Genomic DNA, 21,271 nt, shown 5'->3' on the forward strand with positions numbered 1-21,271 from the left:
AAGTTGACATGCACACCGAATTAGCAAATACTGAACTGTAGCTCCTACAGGAAATAACAGGGTTAGGTTCCCGCGAGCCTCTGGTCACAACATTTTCATCAAACAAAATGCTGTGTGCATTACAAAGGTTCATTTGCAAAGGTCCTTGTAAAAAAAGCCCGTCCAATTAGTGCCGGAAACCTGCTCGCCCACGTAACTTTTCCTGCGTGACACTCAGAAGAAACTCTTCCCTGGCCTCCTCATCTGCAGAACCTGCCTCACTTGCAAGTTTTAAACTTTTCTCAGCTGTGTGGCCTTTTGAACCATGCCAGCCAGTCAGCACTAGCTGAGAAGGGTTTAACACTTTCCTGACCCTGGGAAATGTGACCGTAAATTTCTCTGGTTTTTGGCTTCACAACAATGCTGTCCACTACATTTTTTTTCAATCGGCCGTCATCTAATGAATCCACAAATTGAGCTGCTTTTCCATGTTTTCTACAGCTTCATCATGCACCCTGGACTTTATGTCAGCACCTTCTGGAGCAGTCTCATATACAGATCGGTGAAGTTCCTCTTCTTTTCTCAGAAGTTTCAACACTGAACGATTCAATGAACACTGCTGATTCACTAACCGTGAACTCACGGCCAACAGCACCGTAACTCGTGCTTGAACAGAGCTTATCTAACACGTGTATTTTCTCCATAAGGCAGATCACAGCTTTCCTGCGGCTAGGGACACAAGACAGCGTTTCAGGACTACACTTGGGGGCCATTTTAAACAATGAAACCATCAACAAAAAGCTCAAAAATGCAAAATATGTGGCACTAAATAAACTGTGGAGAAACTTGTTTACAGCATGAGAGCTGAAACAAGAAGGTGGAAGGGGCCGGCCAGGGGGTGCAGAGGTTAAGTGCGCATGTTCCACTTCAGCGGCCCAGGGTTCGCCAGTTCGGATCCTGGGTGCAGACATGGCACTGCTTGGCAAGCCATGCTGAGGCAGCATCCCACATGCCACAACTAGAAGGACCCACAACTAAGAATATACAACTATGTACCAGGGAGCTTTGGGGAGAAAAAAGGAAAAACAATAAAATCTTTAGAAAACGAAAAAAAGAAAAAAAAAAGGCGGCAGAGCATCACCTTGTTTGGCCCGAGCGGGGCATGAGCTCTGGAGACCCGAATTTTTCTTCGCCTGCACATGTCTGTGAATGACTGCGGAAGTGTTGCGAGTACTGATTTGGGGGTTACAAATAAATTTTGGCAAGTGAATTTGCAAATATGGATTCCACGAATAATCAGGAAGGGCTGTACATGTTGTGTAACTTTTCAGGCAACTAACTGACTATGCTATTTTTAGCAATGGCTAGTGTCACTAAAAGCTCTGTGCATTCATTCTTTTGTGACAAAAGCCAAAAACATTAGCTGTGATAATTTGATAAGGCTTATTTGGACAAAGCAGGCAATGTTTAACCTCTTTTAAAAATGTCTTTCCCTATTCAAAGCAAACAATGAGTTCATAAATTAGCCATATACTGATGCCTCTTCAGTAATGAAGTGGCCAAAATCTCTAAGTTATTTGATATTCTCCCATCAATGGGACACATGCTGGAATCGTTTTCTCCCTGAGACCATGAGCACACACTGTTCGAATCAGTCCGACCATCTGTCAACCGTCTTTCCATCCATCAGATCCAAAAGACAACACATTGTCAATACCTGATGTATGTGGTCAGCAGTGTGGCTCACACACAGTACACCTAACACTCCAAAATGTTTGCTTTTTCACAATCACCCCATACTGTTGATTCTCATTCAACAGTCTTTTCTTCTACCTCACCCAGTTTTCCACTTAGCTTAAGAGATTAATTATTCTGTCGTTCTTAATTGCCATTCTTCCTAGGACATTACAGAACCCTCAGAAGGAAGACTTTTCATAAACATTCTCACATGCCCTCCCAGCCACCCACCGCTGTGGTTTCCTTTGTGTCCCACTCGCTCCTGATCCACGTTTCAGGCTCTGACTGCACTTACTTTCTAGCTCGCTGATGAGCTGATTATTATGTAACTTGACAGCTCGATGCTGTTCCACCTGATCTTCCAATTCAAATATGGTCTCCTTCATGTCTTTAATCTCTGCATCACTCTCGGATGCTTTCTCTTGCAGTTTTAGGCTGGTTCGGCTCAGCTGTTCTGCTTGATGATCACATAGCTCCTTCAAGTAAGAATAATCCTTTTCCACCTAGAATAAAAGGAAGGTTCCCTGGTCAATTTAACAGGAAAAAGTTCCCCACACATCAGCATTGGGCCCATCATCGCAGCAGCAAAGGAAGCTCTCGGAACGTGCCGTACATGGTGTCATTTCTCTATTCTTAGCCTCAGAAATAGCCAAGGCGACAAATATTCAGAGAAATATGATGTATGTAACAGGCCAAATGGATGGATTCTGTGCCCCTTCCTACGTCATAAAGAAAGCTGCGTGTGCTTATATACCTTTCTCTCCTGCACCAGGGTGGAACAGCGCTTGGCTGGAAGGCTCCGACACTGCACCATGAGAGCCGGCCCGGCTGCCTGAGTGAGGATGCCCGCTGCACATCTGCTAGGGAGCAGCGCCCTCTGCTGGACATCCAGGAACAAGGCCCCTGAGACCTGACAGATCCCCTGCAAACCCCAAATCTCTAGCCATAAAGTACTTGTGGTTACAGTGTATCTTTAGAGGAACACAACATTAATGCAACAGAGAACGCAGGCTGAAGGCACAGAACATAGAAATGGGCATGCACCAGACACGGAAAAGTGGCAGAGCAGTCACTCATTCCACCTTTTCAATTTTTAATCATTAAGCATCTTAGATACTATACAGAAAAACACCAGAAGTGACGAGATAACCACGTACCCTAACAGACAGTGGTCAAATTTTTGCCACATTTGCTCAGTCTTTTTACTTTAACAGGATTTGTTAAAGTCTGAAATCTTCGCTCTGACCCCAGAGAGTAACATACATCCTCCCAAAGCTGGCGGGTGGTCGATCCTTGAACTGGTTTTCACTTTTACAATATATGTATGTGCCCATGACAATACACAGTACTGTTCTGGATTTTTAAAAATTTTTACACAAATGATATTATACTGTATATGCTTGTGTAATGTAACATATTATATACTGCACTGTATTATATGGTAATATGCTTTTGTTTCGTATATACTATGCTTACTATACATTTGTAACTTGTTTTTAACTGTTTTTGAGACGTATCCATATTGATACACTTGGTTCCAGGTCATTACTTTAAATGCTGCATAGTGTTCTATTGTCTGAATATCCTAAATATTATTATGAACTATGCCCCTTTTCTATAGTCCTTTAATTCATGTTACTAAACAGCTGTATATTTACCGGTAATGTAAGCTTGATAGTTAACAGATTTCTGCCTAGATTTTGAGGGGAAGGATCTCCATATACAATAGGAATTTTGGGGTCCGGCTCTGTGGCTGAGTGGGTAAGTTCGCGTGCTCCACTGCGGCGGCCCAGGGTTTCACCGGATCGGATCCTGGGCGCGGACACAGCACTGCTCATCAGGTGACACTGAGGTGGCGTCCCACATGCCACAACTTGCCGGACCCACGACTAAAAAGAAATATACAAGTATATACTGGAGGGATTTGGGGAGAAAAAGCAGGAAAAAAAAGGATTGGCAACAGTTGTTAGCTCAGGTGCCAATCTTTAAAAAATAAATTTTTTTTCCAACTGCATTTAATGTGCAAAACCTTCTAGTTGTAAAGCTCTATGGGGACAGGGAGCCTGTCTGCTTTCTTCGCCACTGTATCCCTGGTCCCAACACAGTCAGACACATAAGAGGCACCTAATAAATATCTGATGAATGAATAAGGAAATATTAGAAGGCAGTATTGCACTGTTTTTCAATAAGGAAGGAAGGGAAGGAGGGAGGGAATACAAAGACAGAGAACAGCACGGGAAAGGACCAGAGCACACGGCCTAGGTTAAGGGTGAGCACTGTTCAGTGAAGCTTGTGTTTCAACTATAAAGGTATATGGCTCTATACTGCAATATAAAATACATCATTGTAGGCTGCGCTCAAAGTCTGAAGGCTGCTGTGGTACATCAAAATGGCTAAGGGTGCGGACCTGGAGCCGGACTGCCAGAGTTTAAATAAACATCACTTCTAACAAACCAAGCCCTGTGTTCCTTAATCTCTCTGCCTCGGTTTCGTCATCTGAACAATTAAATGAAATAAGGCATTTTGAGTTTATCACAGTGCTTGGCACATGGTAAAAACTCAATAAAAGTTATTATTTCTCTCCTAATTGCCTTAGGTCTTAGAGCATACAGTATTAGATAATAATACAGGTCCAAGAAAATTACAACATGTGGGAAAGACCAAAAGTCTTATATCTTATAATAGGTCCTTTAATAAACAGAAGATCACTCTTAAGGAGAAAAGAGGCTGCATTTTAGATGCTAGAAAGTTGACGTCTGACAGCCCTTGAAAAGCAGCAACAGAAGGTCGCTTGTGAGTCTTGCATCCAGAATCAGACCGTGGCTTTCTGCAGAGCTGGCTGGAACCCTCAGGCTGAGGGCTGCTCACCTGGACGTTACTTGGCTGGGCCTAGTGTGGGTCAGGAGTAAAACCGGGGACGTAACCAGGTAACAGAAAGGTTGAGCGCCCTGAGGAAGGTCTCTGTGTGCAGCTAAGGCCGCTGGCTTCTTGGAGGCTCTGACCCCCTTTACTTCGTATGTGTTGGCTCATCATGATCACAAGCACCAAATGGTAAGCGCAGGGGTTGGGGGCCACTGCAGCGTGGGCTGCGGGCTGGTGGGGTAGGTAAACCAAATCAACATACTGTTTCAAATTACAGATTTCATTCTTCTTTCTTGATTTTGGAATCATTCTCTCAAGTTTAGCAGTATATTCCAGAAAGCTCTTTTATTTAAAAAAACAAACAAACCCTTAAGTAACTTCACAACTTCTTCCCCTGTGGGCTTGCTAAGTAATAACATGCAGGTATTTTTATATTCATTTTACAGATCAACAAACGGAGAAAGGGAGAAATTAAACCATTTGCAAAGAACAATCCAATTTGTCAAGTGGCTAAGACGAACCCCCTGTACTCTGACGGGTCTTAGTTCTAGGTCGTCTTCCACATCACTGGCCTGCTGCTGGCCTGTTCTTTTGAGTCTAGTGTCTCTCAGTTCAAGAACTGCGCTATCAGACACCCAGCAGTGTGCTTTCCAATGTTTCCCTTTAAGAAATCACTTTCATGCATTCCAAGCACCTCTCATCTTCAAAAACCAACCTTGTCCAGAAATGGGGTGTGTGGGATTGCGCTACAGATAGATTCAAATGAATTTCCCCGGAGCACCAGTCCTCCCTAGAGAGGGAGCAGTGAAGCTGTCCTCGAAGCTCTGACAGCCACCAAAGGCAGATGGCAGCAAAGACCATTCAGGACTCTCCTGCAGGCACTGCTCCTCCAGTACCTTGTCACGTACCTGCTGGGAGCAGGATGCAGGGAATGGCAGGCAGCTCTGAGACAGACCAGGCTAGAATCTGGGCAAGTGTCACCACCTTTCCTCTGGCCCGCCAGACACTGAAAGTGAGGAAAAGGTATTGTCTCACATCTGGTTCCCAGGGAAACAGACTGTGAGATGGGGATGTGCATGCAGGAAGTGTACTGAGGAGCGTTCTGGGGATCCACACTCGTAGGAGAGTGAAGGGAGCAAGACTAGGCAGGAAAAGAGGAGCTGCAAGGCAGGCACAGCAAAGGCCTCAGCCAATCCCACAGGCACCCCTGCACCTAGGATGCCCATCAGAGTTGTCCCAAACTGAAGCAAGAGCCTGGGCCTGTATCCCTCCCCACCACAATGGACTAGCCACTGGGTGCAGCTACCCTTGGGAAGGTGGACCCTTTGGCAAGGCAGCTCTCCTTGCAGAGGGCAAGTCCTGGAGGGGGACTCAAGCTGGGCAGCCAGCAGCCATCACTCCCCTGCAGCTGGGGGAAGGAGTGTTTCAGTCCTCGGCGGGGCCCTGCAAGTGTACCCCCACCCACTGCAGGTATTAGAGAGCATTCTGTGCTGGGTGAAGTGGTGCCACAGACACACCCAGATTCTCTTCCACGGGAAATGAACAAATGGCCGTGAGGTTTTACCACTAGACAATCTGACTACAATGAATAAAGATCATCTACAAGGGCAGAGAACGGTAAAAAGAAGTTAAGAATCCTACCTACCCATCTTCAATAACATGTTCTCCCCTGACGTTGTTGAGACTCTTTGCAAACCTCGGCAAGTGTAAAATGCATGAGTAGGAGAACATCCTGGTTATCCACATTTTTACTGCTTCTAAAGATACCAGAGGAGCAAAGGGAGACAGAATGTAGGCAAAAGAAGAGAGGTGGCACCCAGCCTTGGAGGCACTTTGACCTGAGGATTTGTGTGTGGCTGGATCAGCAGGTTCTGAGGGCAGCCTGGCTTGCAGGACTGGACGTTTCTGGCTCCACTATTCGCACATCCACTTGGCAACTGTCCTTCCTCAAACCCTCTCCATGTCCTATGGTCCCTCTCAGTAAACAGCGCAACCACACATCCAGCCACACAAGCTAGAGATCTGTGAATGAACGGAACCCCCTCTTTCCTGCACAGCCCCAATGTGAGGTCGCCAAACCCTACTGAGCCTACTTCCTAAGCGTCTTTCCAGCCCATGTCCTCCCTCCTACCCGACCCCGTTCAGTCCTTCATTCTTTCTCGCTTAACTGTGGCCAAAGTAATCTTTCTAAACGGCAAATGTGATCCTGTAAATCCCACTTCAATTTCTTCAGACCAAAAGCACAAGTAACAAAAAAGAAAAGAAGGTAAATTGGATTTCATCAAAATTAAAAACTTTCAGGCCTCACAGGAAACTATCAATACAGTAAAAAGATAATCCAAAGAATGGGAGAAAATATTTGCAAATCATGTATCTGATAAGAATATATAAAGAACTCCTACAACTCAAAACAACAAGACAAATACTGCAATTTAAAAAACGGGTAAAGGATCTAAACAGACGTTTCTCCAGAGACATACAGATGCCCGATAAGCAGATGAAAAAATTCTCAACGTGATTAGTCGCTGGGAAACGCAAAACAGAACCACAATGAGATCCTACATCACACCCACTAGGATGACTATAGTAAAAATTTTTTAAAAATGGAAAACAACAAGTGTTGGCAAGCATGTGGAGATATTCTGGGACCCTCACACATTGCTGGTGGGAACGTAAAATGGAGCAGCCACTTTGGAAAACAGTTTGGCAGTTTTTCGAAAAGTTAAATATAATTACCATAAGACCCAGCAACTCAAATCCTCGGCATATAACCAAGAGACAGGAAAACACATATTTACACAAAAATCTATACACAAATGTTCAGGGCAACAGTACTCACAATAGCCAAAAGGTAGAAACAACTCAAATGTCCATCACCTGCTGAATGGGTAAACAAAACGTGGTCCATCCACTCAATGGAAAATTATTCAGCTACAGGTAGTAATGAAACACTGGTTCATGCTGCAACATGGATGAACCCTGAAAACACTATGAAGTAAAAGAATCCAGACACAAAAGGCCCACACAGCATATGATTCTATTTAGATGACATGTCCAGAATAGGCCAATCCATAGGGAGAGGACGTAGCTTAGTGCTTGCCAGGGGCTGAGGGGGGAGTTTTGGGGAGTGACTGCTAATGGGTATGGGGTTTCTTTATGGGGTGATAAAAATGTTCTAAAATTGATTGTGGTGATGGCAGCACAACTCTGTGAATATAACAAAACCACTGACTTGTACACTTTATGTGAATTGTATCTCAATAAAGCTGTTATTAAAAAAAAATCTTCTCCAGAGACTCCCACTGCCTTGAGGATAAAATTCAAGCCGCTTGACGGGCGGTCTCCTCCCCGCTCCGGGTCACCACCTGTGACTCCAGCCATCATAAACCATCTGCAGCACTTCCTTGATCGGCCCAGCTTTCTGGCCAGAGAACTTGCTGTTCTCTTCCTGCAACATTCCCACTGTCCCCGCCCCTACTAACTCACCTGGTGAACTCCCACTCCCCTCAAGAATCAGGTTGTAAAGCAAACAAAAGGACGTGTCCCGATGACTCAGGTTTCCACTGTGAATTTCTCTATGTGTTATAATCAAGCAAAATTCTCCTAGTTCATCAAGACTTGAAAGATTGCTTTCTTCAAACCAAAAGGCTCTGGCCTTTTGATCAGTGTCCTTAGGTCTGCTTTAAAGGTTTTTCTCTTTCTTCTTTATTTTCACGTAACCAAAAAGCAGTACAAATAAGTAATTAAGAATAAGAGTTCTGGGGTCAGACCCAACTTTCAATCCTGGCATTGGATTACTTAACTAGCCAAGTAACCATTCTCTGCAGCAGTTTCCTCAACTGAAAAAAATTAGATGACAGTATCAACAGCATAAAATTATGATGATTGAATGAGATTAAATGATCTAAAGGCAGTAAGAGTGCCTAAACATAAAAAGCACTAAAATACTAGATGTCATTAAAATACAATGATAAACTGTGTTTTCTAACATATTGATATGATTACAGCAGCTTCTCTTCTAATTCTGTTGCAAGTTTCTTTGACACTCATTCATTCAACAAGTATTTACTGGATACCTAACATGTGGAAGAAGTCACAGTGTTAATATTACATATAGTACGAAAGTAAATACATTTGGAATGACTGCTTGGGTAACTCTACCACCAGTAAAAATTTGTGTTATTTCTGTTCCGTTTGCTTTTACATCCGACTTGGCTGCTCCAAAACTCCTCCTACTTAATGCCCGGCTGTTCTGAAGACACCTGCTGATGGAGAGGCATGTTTCATTCATACTGGCCTAAATCTGAACTGTTTTTTTTTGCGATGCTGCCCTCCCAAGGGAGAGGAGAATATGCTAGTTTAGTTTACACTGTTGCTATGGAAAACTTAAAAGAAGAGGGTGAAAAATCTGTATTTCACTTTGGGGACTCTCTAGGACCCTCCAAAGCCGGGGCGGTGAGTGCTCACAAAGTGCTTCCCAAGATCTCACCCAGAAGCGACCAGCGCTGGGGCGACACTAGGCTTCAGAGGAAGCCCTAAGGTCAAGTTAAAGAAAGAGAATGGTGCTCAGTCCAAACCTCACGAACGGTATTAACACATGTAAAGAGGAAAATGGGTCTCTCAGGAGGGAAAGGGGGTCAGCAGAGAAACCCCCAAAGGCAGAGGTGACACCAGGGTCACAGAAGCAGCGGCCCCCCCTCTTGTGAACTACAGGGAAAGGAGGGAGCTGAGCACAGATTCAGCTGTTCTGGTCCCAGTGGCAAGACCACCCTTACTGAAACATCAGTTCAGCTCTTTGCCAGACCCTCAGGTTCAGGTCTCCCCCCCCCGCCCCTTCACACACCTTGAAGCGCAGAGCTCTACCAGGCGGGAGGCGGGGAGTCATGCCAACATGTGACTGCTGGGTGTGTGGGCCACGCGACTGCGATATCTAACCAAATAAAGGAGGACGGGCATTCTGGCTTTATAGTTGAATCTTCCTAAGCTCCAGCTCCTGGCACACAGTAGGCTTCAAGCTCTGCAAAACAGGGCTGGGGTCTGTGGCAAAGCTCCGGAGGCAACTGGCCTGCCTTAAAGGCTTCCAGGTGAAGAGCCCGCAGGCCCTTCCCGAGCTGCCTGACGCCCCCTCCTGACTTCCACGGGAGAGCTGGGAAACAGGCTCTGTGTACACAAGTTTCTCACTGGCCTTCTTCCCAGCCTGAAGTCACAGGACTCTGTTTCACCAAGAGAGCTGATACACTGTCGTCAGCCAAAGGTACTGGAGAGAATGGGGGAAAGTGTCCTACCTGAAGATCACTGAAATTTTCATGTTTTCAGTCTAAAAACTCGGTCTTCACCAACTCTGCCAACAGTATTCAGTCCATGATTCACGCAGGGGAAGTGGTCCCTAAGTCCCTCAACTCTACTGACAGATTCACCAGCACTTCTGAGCCCCTCGAGGGGCCGGGACGGACAAGGAGGTTTCCCACAAGTGATCCTAGCTGATCTGCGACGGTACAGCCTGTTGAGTCCATGAGACAATGACCCCACAGAGCCGAAGGCTTCTCTGAAGGAGTGACACCCTGGTTGAGACCTAAAGCAGAGCTCTCCCCTCCAAGAACAAACAACAAACACCTGGCAAGAACTGGACCTGGCTGGTCTGGGCGGGGAGGGTGACGGGACTAAGGCTGGAGGTGTAGCAGAAGGCAAACTGTGCATCACATGAAGTGTTCGGTGCAATGGGAAACTGCTGAAGGCTTCACACGTTTAGGAGAAAGGATGGGAGTGGGGAGACGCGAATGTGTGCAGTCCTGGGAGAGGCTATGGCAAAGGGTCTTCTTACCTACCCAAAAGCCATTCCCCTTTTTTTTCTTACTAAGAATTCCAACTTTGTTCAAGAATCAGGCTGTGATCTTGTGATTTCGAGGAAGGTGGGCTGGGAGATGGTGTGTGGCCCAGTTCTGACCAGAAATAAAGGGAAAGCTGCTAAGGGTGCTCTGGGGGAAAATGTTTTCCCCAATAGGACTGAGGTATCTGGGGAGAGGCCAAGCCTCCTGCCTGTCAGGACTGTGGGGATAAGATGCTGAAGACACGGTGCTCACCTGCACCTGTGGCAGGAGGGTGGAGGGAATAATAGAGCTGCCAGTGCAGAGCCTTGACATTATGCAGCCCCTGGACCACGGCTGCTAACTGCCTACCTCCCGACTTCTGATTATGGAGCACGGTGAACAGACGTCTGTCAGCTTGGGCCACTGACAGTAGGGGTTTCTGTTTCTTACAGACCAAAGCATCACCTGGGCATCCGCATGGGCCACCAGGTTCCAAGATCTCGCCAGTCCTTCATGGAGTCCTATTCTGCAGTCGTGGCTACAGGATCATGTACCAGCCACGTCTTTCTCTCAAATCCTGGTCTTGCCATTTGTGGCCAGCAGCTACCCTAATTAGTTTGGCCTGGTGACCAAGCTGGTCACACAATGATTCTTTCACCTCGAGTTTTCCCCAACCACTCACAGCAAGTGTTTCTTTACAATCTCCTTACTCCTCTGGAAGAGATGCTCGTGTTTCTGCAGAAAAAACTAAAAATCTAAGGATACCTAAAGCTGAGTTATAGGCTAAGCTTCCCGATAAGCTTTCAACCTCAGGAAGAAAAAAACCAGTATTTTCTTCTAGGTTTCAAGCCTTATAAAAATTCTCTAACTTGAAATCAAGATACCAAATGACAGAAAACTTCAAAGTCAAAAAACGTAAACCTAGATTGCATCATAGTCTGGAAAACAATGACCCCATGAACTACAGTGCTTGCCAGCTGGGGCGGCACACGTGCGGCTGACAGGAGGAGACTGCAGGACGCTGGAGATCAGACCCCTCCTCAGAGCAGTGCAGCGCTGTGTTCTAGAATCACACATTCAGCTGCCAGCAAAATGTACACGGCGGATATCGGAGAAGCTGAAAAGAATGGAGATATCAGCCAACAGCTGAAGACAAAGAAACGAGAGGAAGAAAAAGCCTACAAAACAGTCACACAATTACTGTAAATGTCCTACCAATTTTCCACTTACTGTATGAGGAACAGATCCACCCTGGACCAAAAAAAGTACATTTTAAGGCTTTTCAGGCTCGTCAAACAGCATCTGAGTCACTTAAGCAACTTATCTAAACCGGAAACTTATATAGATTTACTAAACCTATTAGATCATAGGAGAGTTTGGCACTGCCTCTTTGTACTAAATAGGTTATTTTGCTCTTTTCTCATAACATCCGTCTCCTGCTAAGAATCAGAGAGGATGAATGGAGAGCTCAAACGTGCTGTATGAGACCTATACTGTATCTTGTACATCTGCTGTGATCTTACAGTTTTTATGTCATCATAACGGTTTTTCTCCTCTAATTTGTTAATGAGATGAATTACAATAACAGATTTTCTCATGCAGTGCAGAGGTTACAAATGTGTAAGATCTACCGTAGACGTAGAAAAATTGGATCTCCATCCCTTTTTTTAAGATTGGCACCTGAGCTAACTGTTGGCAATCTTTTGTTTGTTTGTTTTCGCTTTTTCTCCCCAAATCCACCCAGTACCTAGCTGTATGTTCTAGTCGTGGGTCCTTCTAGTTGTGGCATGTGGGATGCCACCTCAGCGTGGCCTGATAAGCGGTGCTATGTCCGCACCCAGGATTCAAACCGGAGAAACCGAGGGCCGCCAAAGCAGAGCGCGTGAACTTAACTCGGCCACAGGGCCGGCCCCTCCATCCTTTTTTTAAAAACAAGCAAATAAAGCAAAATGCTTCTTAGCAAAATACTTGCATAACTTAATAAAAGGTACACAGCAAATGCTACAACAGACATCCTTAATGACGAAATGTTGAAAGCACTCCCTTCAAACAAGGATCCGTCCACCACTGCGCTTCTATTCCACACCGTACAATGGAAAGGGGCCGCCCAAGGCCACAAAATTAACCACTAGCCACGTGAGGAGGTCCCAGGCTTTCCAGGTGTCAGCCCTGCCCTCTACATCCTTCATTACAGTTCTGTGCTAAAAGTGCTCCTGTTTCCTGTGGGCATGAGTCCCTACATCTGATCGTTGGAATTCACGGTTGCTGGTGGATTAGCCGACATTCTGCAGTGGGGCTACAATAAGCTAGCAGTCAGCCTACGAGATGTGGGCTTTACTTTTTCTACAGTAATAGAAACGGGCAGGATGATTAGTACAAGTTACAACTTTGCTGCAATGACAGACACATAAGACAGCACAAAATCACAGACCTAGGATCTCGATACATATGAAACTCTAGGTGATGTCCTGCCTCACACATTTTACCTAAGACTCTTACCTCAAAAGACTAGCTAGGACCTTTTTCGACCTACTGTCAAGTATTTGGTAATTCTAATCAGTAAGCAATACACAAAGATATGGAATATATGAATAATATAATTAACAGCTTGATTTAAAACATGTATCGTACCTTGGACTCTACAGAGAATGAAACACTTTTTCTTTTTCTCCAAATTAGACTTAGTTTATCCCAGAAAATTCTAGATTTTACTGTCCTCATTTAGACAAAACTATAATAAAGGGCAAATTCATACCTTTAAATGCTTTCATTGTCAATCAAGAAAGGACAAATGATCAAAAAATTTTACTCAAGAAACTCGGAAGAAACCAAGGAAATGTACAAAAAGCAGGATAAAAGAATAAAGATGAAAGTAGAAACAAATTAGACAGAAATAGATTAACAGTATAAGTGATAAGCTAATCCAACTGGGTCTCTGTATTCATGGAATGTGGAGTGACATACTCTATTCTTCTGAATAGGAAGATTAAATATTGTAATCATGTCAATACAAGTTTGCATGCATGCCCAAACGTGCATAAACTGGGAAAACATCTGAAAAAACATATAGAAAAACGTTAGCAGTGTTTTTCTCCAAGTGGTGAGATTAAAAGTAATATTTATTTTCTTTATACTTATCTGTATTTTCTAAACCTTCTGTAATGAATATATAATTTTACAATCAGAAAAAAATAAGCTATCGTTTTAAGATGCCAAATTATTTCTCAATGACACATATATTTAATGCAAGGCCAACAGAAATACCAAAGAGACAGATGAGGGACTGAGGGAGGACCTCAAGAAGGTTGCCGGGGAGATTAAACATTTCACAAGAGTAACGGAGGGGGACTTATTCCAGACATTAACACTTAATGTAAAGAAATAAGCCAGACAGAGAAAGACGAACTCTGTATGACTCCACTCATAGGTGGAAGTTAACACATAGACAAGGAGAACTGATAGGTGGTTACCAGAGGAAAGGGGGGGTGGGGGGAGGGCACAAAGGGTGAAGTGGTGTACCCACAACACGACTAACAATAATGTACAAGTGAAATTTCACAAGGTTGTAAACTATCAAAATCTTAATTAAAAAAAAAACAAAACTTAATGTAAAGCTACAACTCCCAACCTACAGTTTAAATAGGCGCCTGGCTAGTACCTTATAATGGAATTGTGTCCATACCTTCAATAAAATGCTGTGAATTTAGAACACAATGATAAAAACTCAGACCACTACCCACCATTCAGATCATCAGACAGCCCAATGTCAGATTAGGTTGCAACTGACAACAGTAGAGAAAAATCCCCCTGGGAGCTCATGGCATAATTAGTTTCTTAAAACACTGAAAACTGTGAAATAAGGTAGGAAGATGTTTTCAACCTCTCTTACCAAGGAACCCCTAAATCACAGACCCAGAGCTTAGAGGAAACGGAAAATAGGAAGCCACCTGTCTACACACTTCCAGCACTGCTCTGTGAGTGGGCAGAATGTTATACAATTACTAGCAATCTTCATCATATAACAAAGATCCAGAGATGGACTGAAGGACTCTTTCAAAGATGAAAGAAGTGATCATTTATTTGATCTTGGGTTGGGGAAGATCTTTGCAAGTGAAAAAGGGGAGGAGAAAAGAGGAGATGAAGACCAGATTTGGGTGACCCAACAACTTGACACCGAGTGTTGGCAAGGGCTCAGGGAAGCAAGCCTGATCTGCTGGGGGAACAAACTGGTATAGTATTTCTGGAGAGCGATCTGGCTAAACATACTGAAAGTCTTTAAAATGGTCATACTCTGACACTGTAAGTCAATGTCTCGGAATTCTTCCTAAGGAAATAATCAGAGAAACGTAAAAAATGTATTTACAATATCAAAAGACTAGAAAAGAACATAAATGTTCAACAAGAGGCGACCAGCAAAGCATATATGAAATATTTATATAACAGAATACAATCTGGCCTTTAAAATCATGTTTCAAAGAATAATCATGAGAATATGCTCAGAAAATATTAAATTAAAAAAAGTTAATATGTACAGGATGATTCTAAAAATTTTTTTTAACTTGTCAGATACATGTACACACATACACACATAGATCTGGAAGAAAACACCAAAACAGTGGCTATATTATTACTTGGTGGGAAAACTCAAGGTGATTTTAATTTTCTGTTACTAGCAGCCCAAAGCATGCTAACTGATAGGCCTGCATTACTCACTCATTCTTCAGGACTCGGCTTACAGCATCTCTTTCAAGAAGTCCTCCTGCCCTGCCCTCCTTTATCCCATATAATTCTAGGTGATCCTCCTTGGCACTGGTCTCTAGCCTGTCCTCTATGACATTCTTCATCCCTGCATCATACTCACTGATTTGACTCACCATATCCCCACTACACTTTGAACTGCCTGTAGTTGGAAACTGGGGTATTTCATTTTTGTATCCCCAGTCTGTCTGGAATCTAACATCTTCAAGCCAGAATGCTGGATTCATGAAAGAAACTGACGGAACGATTCTCTGTGCTCTGTGAATTTAAAGGTCAAGGAGGGAAATGTTAATTAACAAGGATGAGCAGATACTGGTAAAGAGGTATCACCTTACCTTGGCTAGTAGGCTTGAAACATGTTTAACTTCGCCATGTGCCTTTAGTAACTCTTGTTTGAGCTCGGTGCAAGACCGTTCCAGCTGATCTTTCTCAGCTCGAGCTACTTTCAACATTTCTTGAACTTCACAGCCCTCTGCTGTTTGCCCCACAAGACTGGTCTCTGCAGCTTTTTGCTTCTCATTCTCCAAATGAGCCTTCAAAGACCCATTTTCCATCTTCAGCCCTTCGAAGGTAACTTTATATTCTTCCAGAGTTTTGGCCATCACACTATTATTACGCCGTTCCAGTTCCAGAAGCCCATTCAGTTTTTCATTTTCTTCCTTTAGGTGTTTAATCATTTCTAAAGCTCCTTGGTTTTCTTCCTCAGCCTTCCGTAAGCTACAGGTCAGCTGCTGCTGAATGTTGAGCAGCTTCTCTCTTTCAAAGCGGCCCTGTTCAAGAATTTCTGCACACTTCTGTTCCAGTTCAAGGATCTTTCCTTCCTGAGCACTGGGCTCTTCATTCTTCACTCGCTCTTGTAAGAGATTCATCAGCTTCTCGTTTTCTTGACTTAGCTGCTCTGCCCTCTCTCGATGCTGATGAAAGGAAGTTTCCAAAACAGTCTTCTCGTCCACCAGTTTCTCATTTTCAGCTGTCAATTCCTGCACCATTTGCTGCTGGTCTGACAATTCTTGTAAAGTTGCCTGCAGCTCTTCGGCTGTGCTATGGTGATTTTCTTCCATCTTTTGTATCTTTTCGGTAAGGGAAGCCAGGGACAACTCACTCACGTTGTTAGGGGAACTCCCAGTGGTGGAACACTTGGAGCTCTTAAATGGGTTGCTGGTGGAAGACAGGGGCCTAGAGGGGGTGTCTGCTGTGATGTGCTCAAAATCGGAGGCATCTGGTGACAAAGAAGCTTTGGTAACATCGCTACTGGAAGATCCTGACGTCCGTAATGCATTTTCGTGTATGTTTTTTTTATATTCATCGATTTCACCTGACAACTGATCTCCAGTTGGGCTTCCGAAGCTTGAGTCTTGAGTTACGGATGTTGGGCAGCTGCTATCACCAGTCTGACTTGCCCCCGCTTCTGAATTTGGAGAATGCTCAAAATAAGTCAGTTTTTCCTTCAAGGCCCGGTTTTCTTCCTCTAGGTCAGCAAGTTCTTTCTGAAAATTTTTGTTCTTCTCCTCAAGAGCTCTTATCAAAGGTTCAGAGTCACCTGGTGAAACTGATGTTCCATCTACATTTGGGTCCAAAGCATTAGTTCCTTCAGCGTTCAGAGTCCTTTTCTCTTTGAATTTCTTTAGTTCACTTCGAAGCCTGTTAATTTCACTATCTTTTGCTTTGGCTTCTGCCAAAAGTTCCCGAACCTGGGACTCGAGCACGGCTTTTTCTCCACTTTCATTCTCTTGCTTGGGTCTTGTGGAAGTGGTCCTCAGGTGCTTGGTAGGGGTAGGTGTGCTGGAAGAAGTTGGGCTGGACACTGACTTCTTTGGGTTGGAGGGACCACGTGGCACAGTTCTCTCTCTTGAGACAGTTACCGAAAGTTCTCGAGGAGCTGGAATGCCTGTCCTTTTGGTTGTTGTAACAGCCCCTAAAGACAGAAGTAGAAACCAGTGAAACAAAGTAAGACCTTTTACAAATGAAACCTAATGACTTCAGCTTACATGGCATAGTGAACAGGGTGGCTGTCGCCCTTCATCCATTTCCTCCTCCTCTAGACAACTACCCAGTTCTGATGGGGTTTCTGTACTGCCTCCCACAACTCTATGCTTTGAGGAAAGCTGACTCCAAGCCTGAGCTACTCAGTATAACCCCATCTCCAGCCATAGTTGCTGGTTCAAGGCATGGGCACCATTCAATTAAGGTCAATGAAACACAAGGAAAGGTTTTCTGGGTGAGCCTCTGAAACATTACTGGACATGAGCGAGGGATCACATAAATCTGGGAACAGCTCGTAACCACCATGTCACCACAAGAAGAAAGTGAGAATGCAGAGAGTAGAAAGAAGGAAAGCAAATTCTTAGCAGATTGATTCATTCTCAATCAATCAACCCTGAGGCTGGACCTACTGCTGGCCTTCCAAATACACAAGCCAACTAATACCCTTCATATAAATCACCTTGAATTAGGTTTTCCTTAACTTGCAACTTAATACAGCTTAACTGACAACCCTGGCAACTAAAAAACTGCTTTTTGACAAAATACAAAAATTCATTGTGAATTTCTCAATAAACACTTAAAAAAATTCACCACTAACATATCTTGACTGAGCACAAATTAGATTAAGAAATCAGAAGATACAAATAATACTAAGGAGAGACTGATCTGATCCAATGACCTACTGCTTTCAACATTAAGTGGAAATGGTGTGCTCATACGTATTCAGACAGAAACAAGAACAAATGGCCTCAGGGCTTATTACATCTATCCAGGGTACAGTTTAAATCTAAAACGGATTTATAAAATATGGAAATGATACAGAATTAAGAACACACAATGAGAAATGTAAGGTAAGGAATTATTTTTAATTTTCATCTATACTACTATAATTATTTTTTAACTTTCATCTGTAATATATTTTTTATTTCCATTTATACTATTTACTACAGAAAATGTTAAAAAAAAATTCTAGGGATGAAAACCCAGACATCCATCTCCTACAGGCTCTAGAAATGAAACCTACTGCAGAGCTTGGAGGGTAAATGAAAAATCTGGACCTATTTTACAAACTCAAAGACTGAGGAACCAAGGCTGACTGCTATCACTTACACAACTATGCACCTAGACCGACCTCGAGGCCTCTGCAGTGTGGGGAGGGTTGGGGGAAACAGATGCATGCAGACTGGCAGCAGCCCCATCTGCTGAGGCCGAAGCAGACCAGGAGGGCACAGCGGCTCTAAACCAACTGCAAAGACTGCTTCTGGGACAGGAGTAAGTGCACACCCAAACATCCTGAAATCTGAGGTGACGACAGGAAGGCTGAGAGCATGCGTTGCTAAGTGTCTAACAGCCGAGTGCTCTTAAAACTTTGACATAATAAAGGCTAAACACTGTCATGTTAATATACAGAAAAACTATGGTTTTTAAATTGACTTTTTCAAATTAAGTTACTGGAAAGCTAAGAGGACTATATAAAACACATTTAATGCTTTCAGATGTCCAGATGCCTCACTTACATCATACTAAATACTCGATGAAGAAAGGATTTATTTAATTATTCACGTAAAATGAAGACTAAAATCACTAACACGTGTTAGTGACACGAGTTCTGTAGAGTGAAGTAATGTTGGCAAGGACCATAATGAAAACTGGAAGATAACTAAAGTTTCACTGTAACTATAGTCAGAACACGCAAAACAGGGTCCAGGACTGAATACAGGGAGCCGTTTGCCGTTCCTAATACTGACACTAAAATTAAGGCTCCTTTTCAGTTGTTTGTTGGTTTTGAAGATGGGAAGGACTACGACAGATCAGTAGATCAACTCCGTCATCATTTCCAGCTACAGTTTAACTCATTCCTTGTGCTGCCAAACCTCAAGTTTGTTCTCCGCTTAGGTATTATTTATGCCTTATCTTTATATCAAACCAAAGCACATTTATGTAATATATCCAGTTGTGGGTTATGAAATACACAATCCACTTGTATTTTTTCCTATATTGGTTCTTTTTCCCATTCTCTTCACCTCATCATTACTTGAAGACAGTCACCAGTATAACTGTTTTCTATTTTCTAAAAGGTTCTTCCCATCTCTGTACACATCATTTCAGAAACTGTAATCAGCAGAGGTTAAGTTTACAGAGTTGTTAAAATCCATCATCAGACCAAACTAAGGTTGGCTCTTGGCTGCTCACTCCCCATCTGTGCTTAAGTCCGCTGCAGACCCACCCTGTCATGGGCACTGATGGGCAGGAGTCAAGTGGCGGGACCCTATAGCTTATGATGTAACCAATCAGAAGGGTACCACTCAGAGTCTCCTTCAAGGACTGTCAGAAAAGAAGCCACACTGCTGAACAGTACATCCTGGAACCCTGAAAGTGGGCATGCTACCTAACACAATACAACACGGCAAGGGTGACAGCAGGGCTGGGGGGAGGTCTGGCCGATGGAACCGGGACTGGGCTCAGCTGGCACCCTTACTTCTCTGTCTCTTTCCCATCCTCACACCAGAGCATCACTGATTCCTACTGAGGCTGGTTCTCCAACTGCACGTAGTTAAAATAAAAGCAAGCTATACCTAACAGGATAAATTTTTTAAAAAACATGTTTGATATATTACATTTAAAAATGCCAAATGAAAAATTATATTAAATTGTGGTTGATCACAGGTGCATCAAACTGTGTATTCACAGAGACATGCACTAGAAAGGAGTGTAGAATATTGAGAAGCAGGTGAGTATTAAGCTGGTTGGACCATGAGTAGTTTTCCTGTTTCTTTTTTACAGTTACATTTATGCAATAAATCAAAAGAACAGGAGGGAAAAATCCTATCATGACAATATGCAGAGACATAAGAGGTGGGAAAAATAAGTCATTTCCGAGGAAAAGAAAAGAATATATTTAAAATAACAATAGTGCAAGCGTTTAAATCATGGATCAGGTGACTGTGATTAAATAGTGATTGTCAAGAGCTGAAAATAAAATATTTTCAGTCCCTTTTTAATTTCCTCATGTTACCCAAAGAACATGCTACCGGGGTGGTTCTTTGGTAGGTCTTCTGTCTACCATGCAGGAAATGGTGACATTCTGAAATAAACTATTGATCTTTCATTTATTCAACAAGAAATCAGAGAGTGCCAGCTCTGTGGGAGAGACAGGTGGGAGACACGAATGAAAATCGCCATCTTCACAGACCACACCACTGCTGCCTTCCCTCCTCACACAGGAGAACTCGCCCGTTCTGTATTTAAGACTCTAAACTATCATGTTTTTTACTACCACTCTTCATAAATTTGTCTCAAAAAGTTCTAATAATTTCTTTATTGTCAAATCTAATATTTCCCCTTAATCTTGATCCTTTTCAACTCTTCAGTGGCGGCTAACTTTATTAAGTATCTGTTCCTTCTTTCTTGCATTCTTTTTACTCATGTCAACAGCGGCACCAATCATTTTTCAGGTTCCCCTATTCAAGGAACCTTAAAAACATATTTCAAACTTCTTTCTCCCTTTCTTTTTGCAACCAATCAATCGGTCACTAAAACCTGTTCACTGTTTTTGGAAACGTTTCCATATTTTTCCTTTCCTTTCAGCATGAATCTAGTCCAGGTCCTCAGAACGTTCCATCTAAATTTCTGAACCATTCTCATAGGTCTTCCTGATGCCAGGCCCTCCCACCTTTGAGACATTCTGGATCAATATCCCTTAATTAACTCCTTCATTTTGCTGTTCCAGAATCTTAACTAATTCTTCATCTGCTGCACTGACGCCAAACTTCTTCCCTTGGCTTTCAAGGTCACACAAAATCTCTAATCAACATATCCAATTTTATTCACCTTTTGGGGGTTTTTTGCTCTCCAACACACCCACTGAACTCTAGTCAGTATCCTCAGTGTCCGCAACGTACTTGCGGCTTGTTGAAATATAATTCCCTTTCCACTGGATCCTTCCAACGGTCATTTAAACATGCTCAGTTTTCTTTAGTTTAAAAAAACCTAGAGGGGCCGGCCTGGTGGCGCAGCGGTTAAGTGTGCATGTTCTGCTTCTCAGCGGCCCGGGCTTCGCCGGTTTGGATCCAGGGTGCGGACACGGCACCGCTTGGCATTCCATGCTGTGGTAGGAGTACCACATATAAAGTAGAGGAAGATGG

The 21,271-nt window shown here is 43.4% G+C and overlaps 1 protein-coding gene across 25 annotated transcripts in view; it reads right to left on the reverse strand.

The window, feature by feature from the left end:
- The window catches only part of SPECC1 (sperm antigen with calponin homology and coiled-coil domains 1), a 283,955-nt gene that overhangs the window by 84,665 nt on the left and 178,019 nt on the right, over positions 1-21,271 (reverse strand). For 24 of the 25 annotated variants that reach the window (XR_011523688.1, XR_011523689.1, XR_011523690.1 and 21 more), the window contains 2 exons: positions 15,479-17,058; positions 2,012-2,219 (listed from right to left, as the gene is read on the reverse strand). Coding sequence is in view for 18 of the 25 variants with exons in the window: in XM_070563540.1 (XP_070419641.1) it covers positions 2,012-2,219; positions 15,479-17,058 (1,788 nt within the window). In the remaining 7 variants the exon portion in view is untranslated. The remainder of the gene's footprint in view (positions 1-2,011; positions 2,220-15,478; positions 17,059-21,271) is intronic. The other variant, XM_070563558.1, reaches the window with a different exon arrangement.

Source organism: Equus przewalskii, chromosome 10 (genome assembly GCF_037783145.1).
Source record: "Equus przewalskii isolate Varuska chromosome 10, EquPr2, whole genome shotgun sequence".
Taxonomy (NCBI): Eukaryota; Metazoa; Chordata; class Mammalia; order Perissodactyla; family Equidae; genus Equus; species Equus przewalskii.